At 39.9% G+C, this 21,791-nt stretch overlaps 1 protein-coding gene across 1 annotated transcript in view; it reads left to right on the top strand.

Annotated features, from left to right (window-relative positions):
* The window catches only part of LOC121869551 (protein MON2 homolog), a gene marked incomplete in the record, with an annotated part of 157,970 nt that overhangs the window by 6,569 nt on the left and 129,610 nt on the right, over window positions 1-21,791 (top strand). Inside the window, 1 exon segment of the mRNA XM_042370941.1 lies at window positions 17,421-17,614. Within this exon segment, the coding sequence (XP_042226875.1) occupies window positions 17,504-17,614 (111 nt within the window).

The following is a 21,791-nucleotide window of genomic DNA, read 5'->3' on the forward strand; positions in this document are numbered from 1 at the left end:
CATCCAGAACATGGAAAAAATAAGTACAGTATTAGAGAAATCCTAACATTACAAATACCAGTGGGGTATGCTATAACGAATCTAATTGGTTTTAGAACCTCGTTCGTTATAGCATTTGTTCATTATAGGATTAATCCATTCCAGGCCCCCAAATACAACCACTTAACACTGAAAAATTTCTGTGGAAATTATAAAAAATACGGTACTTTTTCTTACCTTAGTGTTGTTCAGCATGCAGGACAGGAGGTAGAGGAGGGGGGAGGAGTGAATTATGAAAGGAGTCATCCTTCCTAGCCCTCTTTGGTGACTGTCGTTCAGGCACTTCGTCTGTAGGATCTTTGGTAACTTTTTTAAAGAAGGAATCCAGGGTTGACTGCTTCAACCTTGATTTCTGGACCTTCCAAAAGTAGCTCATCACAGTGTCATTAAAAATACTTAGGCACTTTTCCACAGAAGCAACATCAAGATGATAATCCTCCACAATTTTACCCACTTTGTTCCAGCTGGAGAACAATTCTGTGAGAACTTTGGCAGGAATGATGTGGCTTTCCTCCTTGTCCTCATCCTCCCCTAACTCCTCAGAAGCTAAGCTCCGCTTCAGTGTCTCATTTTCTTCTTTATGAAGCTCAAGCAGCTCCTCAGTGGACAGCTCCTTCCTGTGCTCATCCACCAACTCCTCAACTTCATCATCATCCACTTCCAGGCCCATGGAATTGCCCAGACACACAATTTCTTGTACAACAGCATCTCCCTCTAACTCTTCAAAGCCTTCAAAGTCTCTTTGAAGCACACATTCAGGCCACAATGGCCTCCAAGCAGCACAAAGACACCTCAAAGAAACCTCTTTCCAGGCTGACACAATGAAAAACACAGCGTCTGCTATATTGAAGTGACTCTGCCAAAATTCCTTCAAACTAACATCACTGGAAGAAGTGGCCGCAAAACATTTTCAAAACAGTGCCTTTGTGTACAGCTTCTTAAAGTTTGAAATTACCTGTTGATCCATGGGCTGGATGATAGGTGTTGTGTTGGGTGGCAAGAAGTGCACAGTGATGAAGTTGAACTCCTCTGGCAATTCAACCATCAAATTAGGAGGGTGGGCTGGTGCATTGTCCATCACCAATAGAGCTTTCAATGGAAGATTATTCTCCCTGAGGTATTCCCAAACACTGGGTCCAAACACCTCAGTCACCCACTCAGAGAAAAGACTCCTGGTCACCCAAGCCTTTGGGTTTGACCGCCACATAACACCAAGGCGGTTCTTCCTAATGTTTTTAAAAGCTCTTGGGTTTTCTGCATGGTAAACAAGGAGTGGTTTTATCTTGCAGTCACCAGAAACATTAGCACAAAGAAGGAGGGTAAGCCTGTCTTTCATCGGCTTATGGCCAGGGACAGAAGTTTCCTCCCTTGTAATGTATGTACGGTGAGGCATTTTTTTCCAAAAAAGTCCAGTTTCATCACAGTTAAATACCTGCTGAGAAACAAAGCCTTCCTCTTGAATCACAGTAAAAAAAATGTCTTGGTGTTCCCGAGCAGCATCCTTATCTGCACTAGCAGCTTCACCATGTTGCACAACACTATGTAACTGATTTCGTTTTCTAAAACCATTAAACCACCCCTTGGTACCCCTAAACACTGGCACATCACTATCACTTCCACTGGGAGCCTTGGCTTGAAGGTCCTCAAACAATTGTTTGGCCTTCTCACAAATTATAGCTTCACTAATGCTATCACCTGCCATTTCTTTCTCCTTTATCCACACTAAGAATAAATTTTCCATCTCTTCAATCACATTACACCTTGCTTTGCTAAGTCTAGAGATTCCCTTAGCCATTTGCACAGTTTTTAACTCCTCTTTATTCTTCAAAATCGTACATATAGTCGATTTAGCCATCCCATATTCATCACTAAGTTTCGCAATGCTTCTTCCATTCTCACGTTTCTTTATAATTTCTTTCTTAGTTTCAAGGGTTACAGTAATACCCCGATTTACGCGGTCAATTGAACCTGGAGTAGGCGTAAAACGAGAAACGCGTAAATGGAATAACAGAAATATGGGATTAATTGAAAAAGAGACTGGGCCGACTCCCAAACTCCACTTTTTCCGACACAATACCGACATAATACCTAGTTGTAGTAAAAATAACATCTTAATTTTATGATGGTATGCACACAATTAATATTTAAGAGAAATACAGTCGCCAGGTTAATGTCCATTCAAATAATGGACTCAACTCCCGCCCCCCCACCTCTTCCCACGCTCGCTGGCTTCTCCCTCTCCGAGAAATGTTTGGGTGAAAACACTAGATTTTAAGGTAAAGTAACAAATAATACCTCAGACTAAAGTTAGGATAAAATAATTGACATTGCTGGATTCCTTGCAAGGCCAGGAATATTTTGAATGTAAACATTATATATTATGCAAAAGATAAAATTTTGGCTTTGTAATCAAAATTCTTAAATTAGATCTAAAATTTGTATGTCTAATGCAAATTCCATGATGTTTATATTTAAAATAATCAAAATCTTATAAGAATTCTAGCAATATAAATTATATTCTGGCAGGGTAATTTGTATGAATTTTATGAGCTAAGACAAATATCTTCAGTAAATAAACAAATTATTATTCACCCAGACACTATCTGTCAATCAAAATACCCCACCTCCCCTCCCCCCCATTCTTCCCAGGCTCGCTGGGTCCCTCCCTCCCTCCCTACCCCCCACCCCCACCTTCCCTCCCTACCAGAGAAATGTTTGGGAGAAAACAGTATACAGAGTTGTACCTCTCTAGTCTGGCAACCTCGGGACCTGGCCGGTGCGGACCATGGAAATTCACCCTTTTCCTGGATAGATAGTGACTTGTGCTTATGCTTGGAAGCACTAGCACCACTTTCTCTGCATCATGGTCTCTTTGAAGACATATTGAAGGGTTAAATGTCGTATAGTAGCTTCTCAAATTTCGCGAGTTTTTAATTCTTAACGTATTTTATTGGAACACACAAAAAAATAAATAAATAAAAATTTTGACGCGGAAACTTGAATTTCGACGGGTTTGAACGGCCCGCCAACGTGCAGACGACGTGCATAATCGTGTAAACAGCGTCATTTCTCTTATGTACAAAAGATTCATTATTGTTTATTACTGAATGTCTTTTTTATTGAATTAATGTTTATGTGTGCAAAATGAGCAATACAATTCATTAATAATACGTAGAATATTAAAACACACGAGGAAATGACACAGCATTGTTTTCGTTGATTACAAAACCAGTGACTGACTGGTTCTACATATAAAACTGAAGAAAATAAGACCTTGGTTGTAGCTGTAGTAAAATTAATATGGTTGTTTTAAGTAATGTTATTTAATGTTAATAAATGGAACAATAGAAGTAGCTAACGATAATGGTAAAGAAAAAAGAGAGATCGCATATGTAAGTGCACATGCGCACACGTGAAAACATATCGTCATTACTTTACATAAGAATATGAAAGCAACACTTATTTACTGTTCATATATATTTTAATTAATGTTTCTGAATTTGTTTTTATTGAATTAATGTATGTGTGTGCAAAATTAACAATACAATTTATTAATAATACGTGGAATATTAGAGGAGACGAGACGGCTGCCGGCATTGTTTATGTTAAAGCTTACGAAACCAGTGACTGATTGGTTCTACATATAAAACTGAAGAAAATAAGACCCTGATTTTAGCTGTAGTAAAATTAATGTAAAAAAAATAATATGGTTGTTTGAAGTACCTGTAATGTTATTTAATGTTAATAAATGGAACAATATAAGTAGCTAACCATTAATGGTAAAAAAAAGTGAGTGCGCGTATGTAAGTGCGCACATGTGAAAACATATCGTCATTACTCTACATAAGAATATGAAAGCAACACTTATTTACTGCTCATATATATTGAAGGGTTAAATGTTGTACTCTGTATAGACAAGCAGAGAGAGAGAGCAGCCGAACTGCCGGATGTAAACAAACCTTAATTTCCCGCGGCTTTTTTTTTTAAGGGGATTAGCCCACCCGGGTATAGGTCACTGACCCACATTGGGGCCTGAGGGGCAAAAATTTAATACTCCTGTAATAATAATAATAATAATAATTCAGAGAAGTAAAAAAAAAAAGAAAAAAAAAGCTGCCTATCTACCTATTGGACAAACTAAAATCGTTCCGGACCACGGGGAGTTTCGGACCACAGAATGCGGACTAGGGATTTTAACCTGCTTATGTAGTAAAGCTAAAAAGCATATAAAGTCAGAAACACTCCTAAATTCCCTAAATAAGCCCTTAAATCAATATACTGTCTGTATGTAACACCCGCTTAACAGTTTAAGCAAAAGCGCGATTTCACGTATGCAGGTGCCTCGCCCAGGCGAACTTTTCATATGTAGCGGGTTTTTTCCAGTATCTGTGGAGAGTGTCCGGCTTTCGAGAGGCGCTATTTTAGATTCGCCCACCCACCTGCCTGCCTGATTTGCTCATAAAATTCATACAAATTACCCGGCCAGAATATAATTTACATTGCTGGAATTCTTACAATATGATGATCATTTTGAATATAAACATCATAGATTTTGCATTAGACATACAAATTTTAGATATAATGGTTACTCTGAGTAAATATGTTATTTTTTGTGCAAAGTATATGACATTTGTATTCAAAATATTCCTGGTCTTACAAGGAATCCAGCAATGTCAATTATATTATCCTAACTTTAGTTTGAGGTATTATTTATTACTAAAAAGGTAAATATTCTGGTTTTCCCACACATCTGGTAGGGAGGGTTGGTGGGAGGTGGGGGGGAGGGAGGGACCGCCCGACCATCTGTTACCATGTGAAGAATATTTTTTTTTTTATTAACTGAAGATATTTGTTTTAGCTCATAAAATTCATACAAATTACCCGGTCAGAATATAATTTACATTGCTGGAATTCTTATAATTTGATGATCATTTTGAATATAAACATCATAGATTTTGCATTAGACATACAAATTTTAGATGTAATGTTTACTCTGAGTAAATATGTTATCTTTTGTGCAAAATATATGACATTTAGATTCAAAATATTCCTGGTCTTACAAGGAATCCAGCAATGTCAATTATATTATCCTAACTTTAATTTGAGGTATTATTTAATACTAAATGTTAAAATTTAGTTTTTTCACCCAACATCTCTTGAAGGGAGGATTGGTGGGGGGTGGGGGGAAGGGTTGGGACTGACCGCGCGGTTGGAAGAGGGGGGAAGGCAAGTTGGGGTACTTTGATTGACAGATAGTGTCGTGAAGAATATTTTTTTTTTTATTAACTGAAGATATTTGCTTTAGCTCATAAAATTCATACAAATTACCCGGCCAGAATATAATTTACATTGCTGGAATTCTTACAATTTGGTGATCATTTTGAATATAAACATCATAGATTTTGCATTAGACATACAAATTTTAGATATAATGTTTACTCTGAGTAAATATGTTATCTTTTGTGCAAAATATATGACATTTATATTCAAAATATTCCTGGTCTTACAAGGAATCCAGCAATGTCAATTGTATTGTCCTAACTTTAGTTTGAGGTATTATTTATTAAAATTTAGTGGTTTTCCCCCAAAAATTTCTCAGAGGGAAGAGCCAGTGAGTGTAGTGTGAGAAGAGGGGGAGGGAGTTGAGTCCATTATTTGAATGGACATTAACTTGGCTACTGTATTTCTCTATTTCTCTTAAGTATTAATTGTGTGCATGTACCATCATAAAATTAAGATGTTATTTTTACTAGAACATAGGTATTGTGTCGGAAAAAGTGGAGTTTGGGGGTCGGGCCAGTTTCTATTGGAATTAATCCCATATGTTCTGTTGTTCACTTAGTGCGGTTTTCACTTAACACGGTACCCTGTGGGTTTTATTGACGTTTAGGGTACTACTGTATACAGTGAGTTCTGCTATAATGTTTGATAACGTTTTGCTCTAGCGATTTATGAATTGAACAATATTTGTATAATCTGACGCTTGTTTTGCTATATAGCGATTTTTGCTTACTATTTCTCCAATTTGTGGTATTAACTGTGAATATGGTAAAGAAGAATATCTCCAAAAAGCGTTCTGATGATAGAATTCCGGTGATTATCGTAAAAGAAAGGATATAACACTTGAAGAAAGCTCGATGTTATCAACCTCAATCACCCTTCTCCCCATCAAGTTACATTCATATTTTTTTCAAGGTAAAGTGTTAAATTTACTGTATGATTTCATTATTAGATATGAATGTAACATTTATTTGGACTGTGCTATCCTTTGTGTTAGGCTAACTATAAATTTTTCGATTTTGAATAATCTGCACCTAACCCTATTTTCTCCATGCCCTGTTATTTATTATGTACATTTCTATAACCGATATTTTACAAGAACACAATTATCGCTATAGAAGAGAATTGTATATATATATATATATATATATATATATATATATATATATATATATATATATATATATATATATATATATATATATATATATATATATATATATATATATATATATATATATATATATATATATATATATATATATATATATATATATATATATATATATATATATATATATATATATATATATATATATATATATATATATATATATATATATATATAGTGACCTCTATTAACTAACTGCTCTGAAGGTTTCGTTAACTCAAACCATTGTTCAATGGGTTTTGAATTGGTTCCAGCTCAAAATTTCATAAATTTAAAAAAAATGGTAGAAAAGTTCACTTACTTTATGTGTATGTAGAAGGCCTGATGATGATGATGATGATTTAGAATGGGGGTGGAGAAGAAGAAGAGAAGGCATTGGGTGAAGAGAAGTCACCCAGGGTGCCATTTCACCCATAAAATTTTAGCTCTCTTGGTGTAATTCAAGATTATTTTTAAATCAACACTGCACTGCATTATATATTGTCAATATGTAAATTATATTTCAAAATGACCAATAATTTGCTTGAAACACAAAAAAGCATTTAGTTGAAGAGTCTCAAGATGTTACCCCAGTGAAGAGAGACTAACTCCTGTTATGCTGTGACAGGCTGGATGCAGATTAAACTAGTCACTTACCTTCAATTATGTTCAATAATATAAAATGACTAAAATTGAATATTAAACTAAAATTATTGAATAGTATAAACTTCTGATATTTACTAAAATAGTAAGAATTTAAGCCCTAGAACCGATTAATGTATTGACTGATACTAAAGCTGCTGTCCGGTCAGTGAAAACATGTTGAGGTCAGTTCGTAAGAACTCGTTAACGATTTTTTCGTTAACCGAACTGAAGATCCTGATCAAGGCAGTTCGTTAATCAAATTAACTAGAATAAGTTCATATATATATATATATATATATATATATATATATATATATATATATATATATATATATATATATATATATATATATATATATATATATATATATATATATATATATATATATATATATATATATATATATAATTTTTTTTTTTTTTTTTCTTTTAAATCACTACTGTATTGTGATACAGGTGATTATTTTTATATCTATATAATGACGTTTATATTCAAATTATCTGTCTTGCAGGGATTCAGCAATGCAAATTATATTCTCTTAACTTTAGTTTGAGATATTATATAAGATACAAACTTAAAGCCTACTGTATAACCACCAACCTTGCTGGGAGGAGGGGGAGGGAGGGAGGTGATGGTGACATGTTTGACAGTTGCGTAGGTCTAGTGAAGTATTTATTTGTTTATTTATGTCGTTTGGTTGAGTTTTTTTTGCTCGAAATTGCATAGAAGGACGGGAGAATATAATTTACAGTATAGTTCATTACGCCAATTAAACCCATGAGGTCGAAAACGAGAATGTGAAACGATATATAACAAATATGGGATTAATTGAAATAGAGACTGGGTCATCAAGACTACACTTTTCTGACACAATGCGACGTTGTAGTAGGAATAACATCTTAATTTTATGATGCAGCGGACACATAATATATAAGAGAAATATCACAAGAGAGAAATAAACATACTGTTCAGGTATAAGAGAAATATCAAGGTTTTAACACTTACAGGCACGTTAGTAGAAGAGATGGCTAAAGCCATCGTGAGGGGGAAGGTCATTCCGAGGCAGAGGCAGGCAGATTAGCGTCTCTGTAAGTGAATAATAACTTGTATCACTATCCACCATAGAGGTTAGCAGGGTCTCCCTGACAAACCCCCTCAGTCAACATCACCACTGTCATTATCACTTCGACTTGGGCCAGCCTGTGGTTGTGGTGTGGGTTGCGGCGAAGAACTCAGTAATATTACGTTGACGGGCGGCATTGATGTGGTCGTGATACATCTGGGATATACAGCCCATAAATTGCACAGATGGTTGGTTGAGACTTCAGATCGGGATTCATTGGCCTGGAAAGGATGAGCTTGAGTTTCTCGGCAACCCGATGGCTTCCTTTATATCACCATGTGTTAACGCCTGTTCTGGGTGCAACGCACCACCTGCCTCCCTCACTGACGCCATCAGCCTTCCAATGATCTCAAGGTCAAGCAGTCACCCCAGGTTGCCTGATTACCTAGATGTCGTCACAGGGTCCCGAGGCTTCCAGCCCCTAACACACTCCAGCAGCCTCTCTCATGCAATGTCCAATGCCACAGCAACAGACTGGAGCCTCCAGCCACCGCTGAATCTGCCTCCACTCTGGGATACCCTTGCACATGCCGCCACGCTGATTTAATCAAAGGTCATAAGACAGCGCCTTACGTCTCCACCCAAGAAAATCAACAGCTTGAAGCTGAACATCTTCCAGAACTGCTTGACTCCGCACATCATGCCTTCAACTTGTTCTTGGACTTGCTCTCGCTTATCGGGGTGCTTACCCAGAAGGTTCCAGAATTCACTTGGTGTTGCGGGTCGCCTGGCGGCTTCTAGACTTTTGCGGAGAAAGCAGCCTTGACGTTACATATCAACTGATCCATGGGCTGGATTAACGACGTAGTGTTGGGGGGAAGGAAGACCACTTTTACATTGGGGTGACGATCCAACAGTAGGGGCGAGTGTCCTGGTGCGTTGTCAAGGAGCAACAAAAAGTTAAATGGAACATAAAGTTGCTCGCAGAATTTCTTCACGTCAGGAACGAAACAGTCGTCAAACCATGAGAGGGACAGACCAGTGAACATCTACGCCTTCCTTGAGGTTAGCCAGTGGACATTTAACTTGCTCATGTCCATGTTTTTGGAGGCGTGCGGCTTGCGGGCTTTGTGGATCACAGACAACTTGAGGTTACAGGTGCCGGAGGCATTGGTGGTGAACAGGACGGTGATGCGCTCCTTCTGCAACTTCCGGCCCCTACACTTGCTGGCAGACTTGACTACGAAGATCTTGGATAGTAATTTCTTCCAAAAGAGCCCGGATTCATCCATGTTGAACACCTGGTCGTCGGTGTACTGTCCTTCCTCCATAATTTCTCGTAAGAATGGAGGAAAATCCATCGCCGCAGCACGGTCAGCACTGGCTACTTCACCAACAATTTCAATGTTCGTGATCTTGTTACGACGTTTAAACCTTTGCAGCCACCCAGCGGAAGCAGTGAAGGGTTTGGGCTCTGCAATTCCCATCTATTCCATGATACGTACAGTTCTCTCGCGCACTCTTGCACTGCCCGCGTGTCGACCGCCATGTTATGTCTTGCCTGACGAATCAAGTAGCTCACCAATAAATTCTCTGTCTTGAGCAGCACCTTATTCTGACAATACTTGACCGTCGAGGCACCTGCAGACTTTGTGATGCTCATGTGTTCTTTTATCTTGCCGGCATCCTTCTTGATGGTGCCGATCGTAGATTCGTTAAGTCCATGCTGTCGCACCAGATCGACCTGCCTCGTTCCTTTTTCTAACTCCTGAACGATTTTATATTTCACTTCGTAGCTTAAGGCGCGTCGCACCATCTTGGGCTTGGGGCGGCTTCGTCCAGGTAATTTAAGGTTTTTCTGGGGTGGTGGGGTCCAGCGGATGCCATTGTTGAAGAGATTAGCGGGCACGAGGGAGAACTGTATACGCAGAGACAGAGGACAATAGGACTGATTCGTCTGAGGTCAGCGACTTATTCCCTCTGGTGGCAGGGCACGCCAAGTTACATTAGACCAATCACAGTTAGCGGCGGAGGGAATGCATGGGTGGTAAGAATGTGTGGTCCAATCACAGCCAGATACGTCATTTGACGTCAGCGGTGACGTAAGAGCAACCTAGCACGCACCCTGCTCGTGCCGCTTCCCGCGTAAATTCAGGAATGTACCGCGTAACTAATAATTGCCGCTTCTGGCCAGGTGCCGCGTAAATGACCAACCCTGTAAAGGAAATCCGCGTAAATCAAGACTATACTGTACATTGTTGGAATTCTTATAAGATAGTGATTAATTTGAATGTAAACATGTCATAATTTGCACAAGACAAAAATTTTAGTTATTATTTTGTACATTATTTTGATTACATGTACAGTTCAGCTTTGCCCTTAGGACAGTGTGTGCATGTAAATGAGTTTCAATAAATGAATAAAGTTACATATATCGAGCCAAAAATAATAGTTGAAAAACTTTATGTAGACAGAGGTTGGATGGCTGAATTTTAGAATGACCAATAATTTTAATACTGTATAAAAAATTGCACAAATATTAAAAGTGCGCAATTTTCTTGATATTTACTCCATTGGAAACGAATGTAAACATAGAAGAGATCACTGAATTGGCTGAGTACCCCCTCAGCTTATCAGCTGATGTTCAAAACAAGACGTGATTTTCGTAAGGATTTCGTTCATCAAATTTTTTTTCGTTAACCGAATTGAAGATTCTTATGGTAGGTAATTCGTTAACCGAAGCTTTTGTTAACCGAGGGACCACTGTACAGAAAATCATTGCCATTTCTATGGAAAATAATGCATACATATACAACTACCAAGTTTGTATGGGTACTCACCAATGGGCGGAGGTGGTAGAGGGAGTGTGTGGTGGGCAGTGAAACGGAGGAGGCGGATGGTGGGAGCGGGGGAGGAGGGTGGACTCTGCGGCTGCCTCCTCCTCCTGCTCTGACTGGGGCTCCGCCACTGATTGCTCCTCCTCCGTTGATGTTTGCTCCTCCTCGACTGCTGTGTGCCTCCTTGGCTGCCGGCTGTTGTGAAGATGCTGCTCCTGCTGTCCTGCGGCAAAGAAATGAATGCAATGTTGACTACTTGGTGCTACTCTTCTCCTTCTAGATCTCAGTGTAATAACCAAGACTGTCATCAATGCTGCGTTGAATCTTTGAGCTATGTTCTCTGTTTGGGTCGTCATCTACAAGGATTTGCATACCTCTCTTTTTTTACTTTTATCCTCTTCACCACTGAAAGGCTCGTTAGCCGCTTGGGCAATCGGTCACATCTCTGTTACGCACTGTTGGCAAGTACTGGGCATGCACTGCCTCCTGAACGTACCTGAACTTGCTCCAGTGTTGGTCAAGTCTGGTCTTGAAAGAGCTCACACTCGGTGCCATCACAACACTTTCTGGTAGATTGTTCCAAGAGTTCACAACTCTCACTCCAAAAAAGTTTGCCCTCACAGTTTTCTGGACCTGTGGCTTCTTCAACCTTGAGCTGTGACCCCTTGTGGGGCGAGCGTCCGCCAGCTCCAAGTAAGGACACTCGACTGAGTATTGCCACCTGAGATGCTTATACACCTCAGTTAGGTCGCCCCTTGCCCGTCTGTAGTATAAGCTAGGCAATTTCAGGCGCTCCAATCTCTCAGGGTAGTTGAGGTGCCGCAGTGCAGGCACCAGTCTGGTGGCCCTCCTTTGAACATTTTCAACTAACTGACAGGCCCTAGCATATCTCAGGGACCAGATGGGGTGACAGTACTCCAGATGGGGAAGCACTTCACTCTTGAAAATCGTTATGAGGGACGGACTGTCTAGATATCTGAACGACGTTCTTATAAGACCTAATAATTTATTTGCTTGATTTACCTTCTTCTCACAATGGCCCGAGAACTTCAGCTCATTGTCAACGTAAACACCTAGGTCCTTCTCACATTCAGTCTCAAATACTGTAGTGCAGTTTCTTTATCCCGTCGGGACAAATGATACGCCTCCTTACCGTTGGTATGCCCCAGGTGCATCCTCTTACACTTTGTGACATTGAATCTCAGCAGCCATTTCTTCGACCATTCCTGGAGCCCACAGAGGTCCTTCTGCAGCTCCTCACAGGCCGCTTGGTTCTTGATTTCCCGAAATAACTTGGCATCATCGGCAAACATTTGTGTGGAGGAGTGTACAACGTCAGGCATTATCTGTCTTTTATGAAACAAACAAACAAGAGCAGGCCCAATACACTGCCCTGTGCTACCCCACTTGTGACAGGTACTGATGACGATTTCATGCCATTAATCACCACACACTGCTTGCGGTCATGTAGAAAGTCTTCCATCCATGCTAGGACATTTCCCCGAATTCCGTACCCTTCCAGTTTGATTTTCAGCCTTTCATGGGGTACACTGTCGAAAGCCTTGGCAAAATCTAGGTATATATTGTCGATATTACCACCCCGTTCCAGAATATGGGTCCAAATATCCAATACCCTGAGCAGTTGTGTTAAGCAGGAGCGCCCCTGCATAATACCGTGTTGGCAATCCTTTACAAAGTTGTTTCGTAGTAGATGTTCCATCCCAGCATCTCTGATAATACTCTCAAGTACTTTACATATTATGCTGGTCGGGCAGCGTTCGCGCCAAGCAGCAGAGTCAAGCTGTCTTTTTGTCGCTTTAAAACCTGGTGCTCTTCTCTCCTCCTTGGAGATATAGGTCCTCTCAGGCATCCTCTTCCAAAAGAGACCAATTTCATCCACATTCAAGACTTGGTTCGATGAGTAGCCTCCTTCCTGGATAATCCGTTTGAATTCTGGCAGGAATGTCTCGGCAGCAACCGAATCTGAACTAGCAGCTTCACCAGTCATCTTAATATTGTGGAAGTTATAATGGTGCTTAAATCGTTGAAACCATCCTCAGCTGGCCGTAAAGGTCTCTTCCTTCGATCCTTCACCCTCTTCTGCCATTAAGTCGATAAATAAGGATCTGGCCTTATGCTGGATAATCATAAGGCTCACAGGGGCATTGTGTTGATTCTGCTCCTCTATCCACATTGCCAGCATCTTTTCTACCTTTTCTATGACAGTGCTTCTACTACGAGTTGTCTCAGTAGCACTCGGAGAAGAACCACTTCCAGCACTAATCTTAATATTGTCAGCGTTGGTCCGGATAGTACGCACCGTTGTGGGGGTTAGACCAAGCACAGCGGCTATGTCCACAGCACGTTCCCCTTTTTCAAATCGGGTTAATACATCCATTTTCATAGCAAGGGTAATGGTCTTATGTTGCCTCTTCACTACACTAGCAGCAGTAGCACTTGATGGGTGCTTGGAAGTCATTTTGAATGGTTAGAGTACAGTTTTAGAGCAAAAGCACTTAAGCACACACGAATGAGGTGAAATCGTAACAAAGAATGGCCCGGCATCCTTTGGGGATGCTGTGATGTTCCACTAGCAAGGGTAGCGTTCTGAGCTGAGAGAGCGTAGCACGGCCAGACGAGCGCCGTAGAAAGTACTGTAGTCCGTGAATACGCTAAACGACAGTATCCAAATTTTTGGTATCTAAAGTTTAGCGACGTAGTACCTAAACAACGTTAAGTGGGACGACGTTATACGTGGACTTACTGTATATTGATCTCTCATCCTTTTTTGACTGTACAGTACAGAGGGTTCTTATTATGAGTGGTTTCGCACTTAAGTGGTCAAATAATTGTGGACATACACGTTAAAAGTCCCCGCAGTTAAGAGGATTCTAAGGTTTAAATCCGTCAATTTTTGGCAGCACAAGTGTTTGAGCAAATGGAATTCCCACCCGCCTCCCATTCTCTTCAAGGTCATCGTTCTCACTCGCGCTATGCAGGCTCAGTACCAGTCGCCTTTTTCCACAGGTGTTTGTCACGGTGTATTTTGAGAATTTACGTACCCGTTTAAGTGAAACCAGGCCTCGTCCGTGAAAAATGTCATGTTCAGCACTGTGACATTGTTGTGTGTGAACCTGTTGAACTAACGGCATTAGTGAACACGCTTGTCTGTGTCCAGTGGGCGCAGCTCTTGCACTACCCTGACTCTGTACGAAAGGTAACTTTAAACGTTTGACAGCCCTGTGAACGGCTGAACAAGATGCTCCCACTTGCTGTGACAAACGCTGCAATGACTTACGGGAAGATTGCAACAAACTCTGGTGTAACTACTGAATGCCGCCTGGTTCTTGGTCTTACGTAGAAGCTTCCTTCCGACCGTGCGTAGGAGGAGGTGAGGTGGTGGTGTTGGTGCTAATCTGATGCCTAGCTAGCTGTCTGCCAGCGCCTGTGGGTAGAGACGAGTGAATGCATACAACTGTGTACCTTTTCCACAAATATGTTACTTTGTTCCTTACAAATACACTTATACTATTATTTACAAGCATGTGTCACATTGTTTTAGAATGTCTTCCGAAAGTAGTACTCCACGAAGCAAGGTGGACAGAGACCAACGTCACATTCCTTGCACCACGTCGTCACGTCCTTACACTTAGCTGCGCGCTTTGTGGTGTTAGCACAGACGTAACACGCCTTTACCCCCTTATTACCTCCTGGACCAGTCGGTAGGAAGTCCATGGTTTGACGAACAACCCAGTCACGTGCAAACAGTCTGTCAGGTAGGCCTGCTTGGCTGTGACGTCGTGGTACAACTGCCACAATGATGCCATCTTTCTCCAGGAGTTGCATTATCACTTGCTTCTGAAAAATCCAAAGAGAGGGTTTTCCCAGTTTGTACAAGGTACAAGTTGTATGCATTCAGGATGGAGATGTCCAAGAGGTGTAGGAACATCTTCTTGTACCACTTGAGACATTTCCTTGCACACTCAATTGCGCCAACCTGCATGTCACTCTCGTCCACGAGGCGCATGTTGACATTGTAGTCCACGACAGCGTCAGGTTTTTTCATGACCTCTCCTGAGGTCCAGTCCCTTTTTCTACTATCAACCATTTCACCCTTGTGAATGGTTGACAGCATTTGTACAGTACGCTTATCTTGCCAGCGTATTGCAAGCATCTTGTCTGCTTGTTTCAGCTGGATCTCTCCTCGGGCAAGTTTACTAGTAAACACGGGCCAGTGTTTCCGGTTCTTTCGTACAGTCCCTCAAGAACCGGTGTCATGTTCAAGTAGGAACTTGGACAGGGCAGGAGAGGTATAATAATTGTCCGTGTAGAGGATGTGATTCCCTCCAAAGTAGCGGTCCATAAGTTTCTTGACAACAGCGCCAGAGAAACCATGTGGGTCGTCCTTGGGTATGTCATTCGGGGCGTAGGGGTTAAACTCACTGGAGACAAGTACTGTAGACTCCATCTCCACCACCACAGACAGGCACTCGGCCAGTTGCCGATTGTTCAATTTCTCTTCATTCACTCTCAAGTAATGTGTTGCAAATGAAATAAAAGAAAATATTCTTGAATTTCATGTTCTATTATGTACAGTACAATGAAGATATAAGAGTTTGTAAGAGAAAGTGTGGAATTTGGAAGTGAAGGAATGTTTGGCGGTGTAGATGTTGTCAGCAATATAAGAGAGAGAGTGGAGCATCAGCTGAGATGAGTCAGATGCCTGGCTGGTTGGCATATGCCCGTGTTGAATATTTTTTTGCCGTAGCATATGTGCCATGAAAACAAAGCAACAGAAATATAGGGTGACAATAACTCATCAGGGATCAGGAGTGGGATTTTGTCTAGAGAACATAGTTATTGTATCTCCAATTAAATGCTGTACAGTACTGTATAATGTAATTATTATTCTAGATGTTAGCTTATTGTTTCATGCTTTTTACTTTGTTTCCAATCTTGTCCAGTTTCTCGTAAGTGCAGGTATTAAATTCTTATTACTATACAGTACAGGGTACTGTACGGTGCTTCATGTACAGTAGCTAAAAAGAATTATCCGTGCATACTCTGTGTGAAACAATATAAGACCACGTACGATAGGTATTGGGATATGCATTTTGTCTACTTATACTATGTGATAGTAATCACTTAACCGTTTATTTTATTCCTACATGTCACCTCACCCACTGTGTTGCATACTGAATGGCGGTGGGTGAAGACATGCATACCAACCCTCCCGAGACATCACGAGTTGTACGTACAATTCCGGAAGTCATCGGACCCACCCTGTCAGATACTTTTTTTAGCTACTGTACATGCATTTGATATGCTATGTTTATTATTGGCATATAAAAATTGTGTAATGTACAGTATAGTCTGGATTTACGCGGCACCTTGCCAGAATGAAATGTTTTAATTATGCGGTAAATTTCATCATTTACGCGGGTGAAGTAGAATTTATTTATTTACTGAAGATATTTGTTTTTAGCTCATTAAATTCATAGAAATTACCCGGCCAGAATATAATTTACATTGCTGGAATTCTTATAAGATGGTGATTAATTTAAATATAAACATCCTAAAATTTGCATTAGACATACAAATTTTAGATCTAATATAAGAATTTTATTAGAAAGAGCAAAAATTTTACCTTTTGTGCAAAATATATGACGTTTATATTCAAATTATTGGCAGTCTTGCAAGGAATCCAGCAATGTCAATTATATTATCCTAACTTTAGTCTGAGGTATTATTTATTACTAAACATGCAAGCCTAGTGTTTTCACCCAAACATTTCTCAGAGAGGCAGGAGCCAGCGAGCGTGGGAAGAGGAGTTGAGTCCATTATTTGAATGGACATTAACCGGTGACTGTATTTCTCTTAAATATTAATTGTGTGTGCATGCTATCATAAAATTAAGATGTTATTTTTACTACAACATACGTATTGTGTCAGAAAAAGTGGAGTTTGGGGGTCGGCCCAGTCTCTATTTCAATTAATCCCATATGTTCTGTTATTTCGTTTACGTGTTTCTCGTTTTACGCGGACCTCCACTGGTTCAATTGACTGCGTAAATGAAGACTATACTGTACATAAAAAAATATTTATTTTAGCATTTTTTTGCATTTTAAGATCTTTTGTAGAATTTTATGTAGGAATGAATCTCAGCTTTCCTAAAGACATTCTATGGGAAAATGTGTTTAAAATTATGAAAAATAGATTTACACAAGTTTTTTCAGGAATGAAATCCTTTTGTAAATCAGGGAATGACTGTATAGTTTAAGTACTGGAGATTGTGCTTTTATAATTTCTAACAAATAATAACAAATATAAAAGACAAACTACTGTATAGAATATTATATTCATGAATCATGTGAATTAACAACTAAAATTTGATGTGGTTCACAGGAGTGGAGGGATAACCACAGTTTACAAATTGTGGTCGTGGTATTGAGTTAGCTGAGGCCCAGTCTCAGTGAAGACCATCAGTTATGACTGCCACAACCAGTGAAGGGAAGGCAGCCAAGATGCTTGATGCTCTACAGAGTGATCTTAAATCTTTATGTATGGAGACAAAGAAGAGGTACCCACATATCAAAGATGTAAGTTCCTAAATTCTCATTGATTAAACACTGTACAGGTATTGTACTTTTTATATCATATAGTCATGTGTACAAAGGGGTCTTATGATATTAACAGTGTGTTTTGGGTGTACTGTATACTGTTAACTCTTGGTCTAGTGAGTGATGGTATAAATGGAATGTAAAGTTTTCTCTGCATTTGGGCCATGTACAAGGTGACTACAAATGATCTCCCTGATTTCAAACATTTATTATAAAAAACCCAAACAGTGGTACAGCAAAAAGTAACATACACAATTGCAAGGCAGTGTCTAAAGTTATTTTTTTCAATATGACATTTCAATATGTGCATCTTTTGGGGCTCTGAAAACATCAAAACTATATTCTTGTTCTCTCCATACATTTTCTAGCATATCAACATTAAATTTAAGAACAGCATTTTGGATCCTGTTCTTCAACTGCTCCAAAGATGTTGGCATTGGTGGAACAAACACTTCACATTAAACATGGTCCCAAAGGAAAAAGTCAAGGGGGGTGATGTGGACTTTTTTTTTGTGGGGAATAGCCCACCTGGGCACAGGTCATTGACCCACAATGGGTCCTAGGGTGGCAAAAAAATAAGAGTTAAAAGAAATTAAAAATAGAAGAGGTAAAGACTATATTAATCTACACCATGAAGATGCTGGAAAACCAGCTTTTTGAAGTGAAACTGATTGTAAGAACATGAAAACACAGGAGAAGGCAGAGCATTCCACAATTTGGCTAAGTGAGGAAAGAAGGATGTACTATAATGGGTAATTCTAGTGTGAACGACATCCACACAGAAACGGTGGGCACCGCGGGCAAGACGAGTGGTGGTACACAGGAGGCCAAATCCACCGAACATTGCCTGTTAAAGTACCTGTAAAAGAGAGAGAGTGAAGCAACATTGTGGCGAAGAGAAAGGGAAGAAAGATTATCTCCTAAAGGAGGAGAGTTAATAAGACGAACTGCCTTTGATTCTACCCTATCTAACAGTTGGACAGAAGAAGAGCCACCCCAGATATGAGAGCAGTACTCCACGTTAAGATGAATGAATCCCTTGTATACTTGAAGCAACTGCTCAGGAGTGAAGTAGCTATGGCATCTGTACAGCATTCCCAGGTTTTGTGAAGCAGCTTTAGCAATGTTGTGGATGTGTGGCTTCCATGACATTTTAGAGGAAATGGTGAGGCCTAGCATATCTATTTTAGAATTTGGCAGAATGATAGCGTCCTGAAATGTAATTGATGAGAAATTTTCTAATTTATAAAGTGTAATTGGTAAATACTGAGTTTTATTACTATTGAATTTAACCTAGTTTCTACCTCCCCATTCGGAGATGCTGCACAGATCCGCATTGATAGATGTAATGATATCAGCTCTAGAAACAGATCTAGTTTGAGAATTAGGGGGAAGTAAATCGTTGATAAAAAGAAGGAAGAGAGTAGGTGAAAGAACAGAACCCTGTGGGACACCACTATTGGTAGGGAAATGGGGAGAGATCGATCGCTCGACAACAACTGCCATGGATCGGTTCTCAAGGAAACTAGAAATTAGAGAACAAAGTGGGGGAGATAGTTTAAAAATTCTTTAACAGGGATGAAGTGAGGCAATGGGGCAATAGTCTGGTCCATGCGCCTTACTCACATCCAACCTGGATAACACACAAACAACCCTATGAGTGGAGATTATAGGAAAGTGCACAGGTTCAGTAGGAGAAGCAGGAGTAGGAGGGATAGAGCTGGAGTCATCTAAGGTGGAGTTAGAGGAGAATGAGGTGCCAAAGAGATTGGTTTTATCAGGGGGAGAGTTGGCTTTAGAGCTATCAGGTCGGAAAAGAGGGAGTGCTGATGTTATTACAGATGATTTGGTTAAAGACCAGAAGGATTTGCTTGAAGAAGAGTTAGTCAGGTCAGCGGTCTTCCTTTTTATAAGATTCCGCTTTGCCCTACGAAGAATAGCCTTACACTGATTCCTAGAAGTAATGAAAGAGGAGTGGGTAGCAGGAGAAGGAGAAAGTTTCATAATTTGATACGCCCTATCTCTCTCCCTACATGCAAGAAAGCAGGAGCGATCAAACCATGATGTAAAGTGAAAGTTTTGGTAGAAGATGGGATAAATGCACTCACACCACCCTGTATAACCCCGGCAATGCTGTCAGCACTTACCGAGGCGTCCCGAGTGGAAAAGCAACATTCATCCCAAGGGAAGTCAGAGAAGAATTTTGCAGGGATTGCCAGTTTGGCCTCCGATAGTGCCAGAGTTGGCGTTTAGAGTGGGGTGGGGGAGGTGGTTGTGCCCAATTTGATTTAATAGAAATAAGATTGTGATCAGAAGACCCTAAGGGTGCAGAAATTGAGTATGAATAGTGTGAGGGGTTAGAGGTCAAACAAAGATCAAGAATGTTAGTAAGTTGATCGTATCGAACTGGAACACGTGTAGGGTGTTTAATTGTTTGTTCCAGATCATTAAATAAGGAAAAGGAGAGTGCGTCGGTTCCACCTGGGTCATCCATTGCAAAACCAAGCCACTCACTGTGGTGTACAATGAAGTCCCCTAGGTAGAGGATCTTGGTGTTGTGGTGTGTGGTTAGCAACGACTCATGGCAAGAAGTGAGATAATCAAAGAGTTTGAATTAGTGGGTAGAGTTGGGAGAACAGTATAGGAAACAATGAAAAATAGTCAGGTCACCCTTTCTTGGGTGAGGGATTAGTGGGTCTCATGACCTGAAGATGTCTCGAATAGACACAAAATCTAAAGTATTTTTAGAGAGATTGTGATAAGTACAGATATAAGTATAAATGAGCAAAGTTGTATCCCTTCAACTTACGTTATATAACATTTTAAAATATGGCGTGAGAGAGAGACACACACAGCACACAACATTAACAGCACTACTAAACCATTGTCTTAGAAAATTTTAACTTATAATTTCTATTTTAAAATTAATTGATACATGATAGCTCGACAGGGCTAATTTTGCACTTAGACTACTCATCAATATATAAACCAGGGCATATGGAGATGCATTATACACTAGTGATGTCACAAGCTTCGAAACTGCAACCACATAAATTATCACAACCTGCACTCAATTGTACTAAGTTAATTACTAAAATTATTATATCTGGTGCAAACTAAGGGATGTCTATACTTAAATTAATCGTTGTCTTACAAGAATTCCAGCAATGCAAGTTATATTCTCCTAAGTCAAGTCAGTGACATTTTATAAGCCAAAAAATTAAGCCCCTCTGCCATTAATAATCCTTGAGTAAGCGTTAATCTCCCCTCCTGGCTGTCAACACCTCCACCTCCCCAACTACCAGCCAGAGGCAGAAGGGTCCATTAGGAGGTAAAGGTGACAGCACCACCCCCTCCCCTAAAGGTTAGTAATGTGACCCAATAATCTCACACCCAACCTTCATCACAAGTGTTAAGACATGATTAGTTATGTATTACAGTCAATTGAGTGAAGTGTCTGCCTATTCTGGGCTAAAGATGACGGAATCTGCTTTAGTACAATGTACTGTATACAAGAACACTTGACAACTAATGAGCTGATCAGTGATGAGGAGGATAAAAGTAACATAGCTCTATTCACGCCCGTATCATATAGAGCTTTTGTTTTTTAAATATATTTATTTAACCAAACCTTTAGATAAAGTATTCAGGATTATTTTGATAATAAATGGTATGTCTAACTAAATTAGAACTGATTTGACTGACTCCTGTATCAACATTTCTTGCATTTTTTTATATATTAAACAATGGGATTCCCATCACTATATCATGTAGAAATATTTCGTTTAAGGATATCTTATTGGAAACGTTTCGTAGAGAATTTATTAAGGATCATTATGGTATCAAATTCACCTCCCTATCTTAATTAGCAACGCTTGAGTGAGGAAGGTGAGGGGGACTGACCATGCGACCCTACCCACATACACATCACACACACACCCTACATCACACACAAACCCACCCTACATCACACATACACACACACACACACACACACCTTACATCACACACAAACCCACCCTACATCACACACAAACCCACCCTACATCACACACACACACTCACACACACACACACACACACACACACACACACACACACACACACACACACACACACTACATCACACACACACACCCTACATCACACACAAACA

The sequence above is a fragment of the Homarus americanus genome, unplaced genomic scaffold, assembly GCF_018991925.1.
Source record: "Homarus americanus isolate GMGI-L3 unplaced genomic scaffold, GMGI_Hamer_2.0 scaffold32583, whole genome shotgun sequence".
Taxonomy (NCBI): domain Eukaryota; kingdom Metazoa; phylum Arthropoda; class Malacostraca; order Decapoda; family Nephropidae; genus Homarus; species Homarus americanus.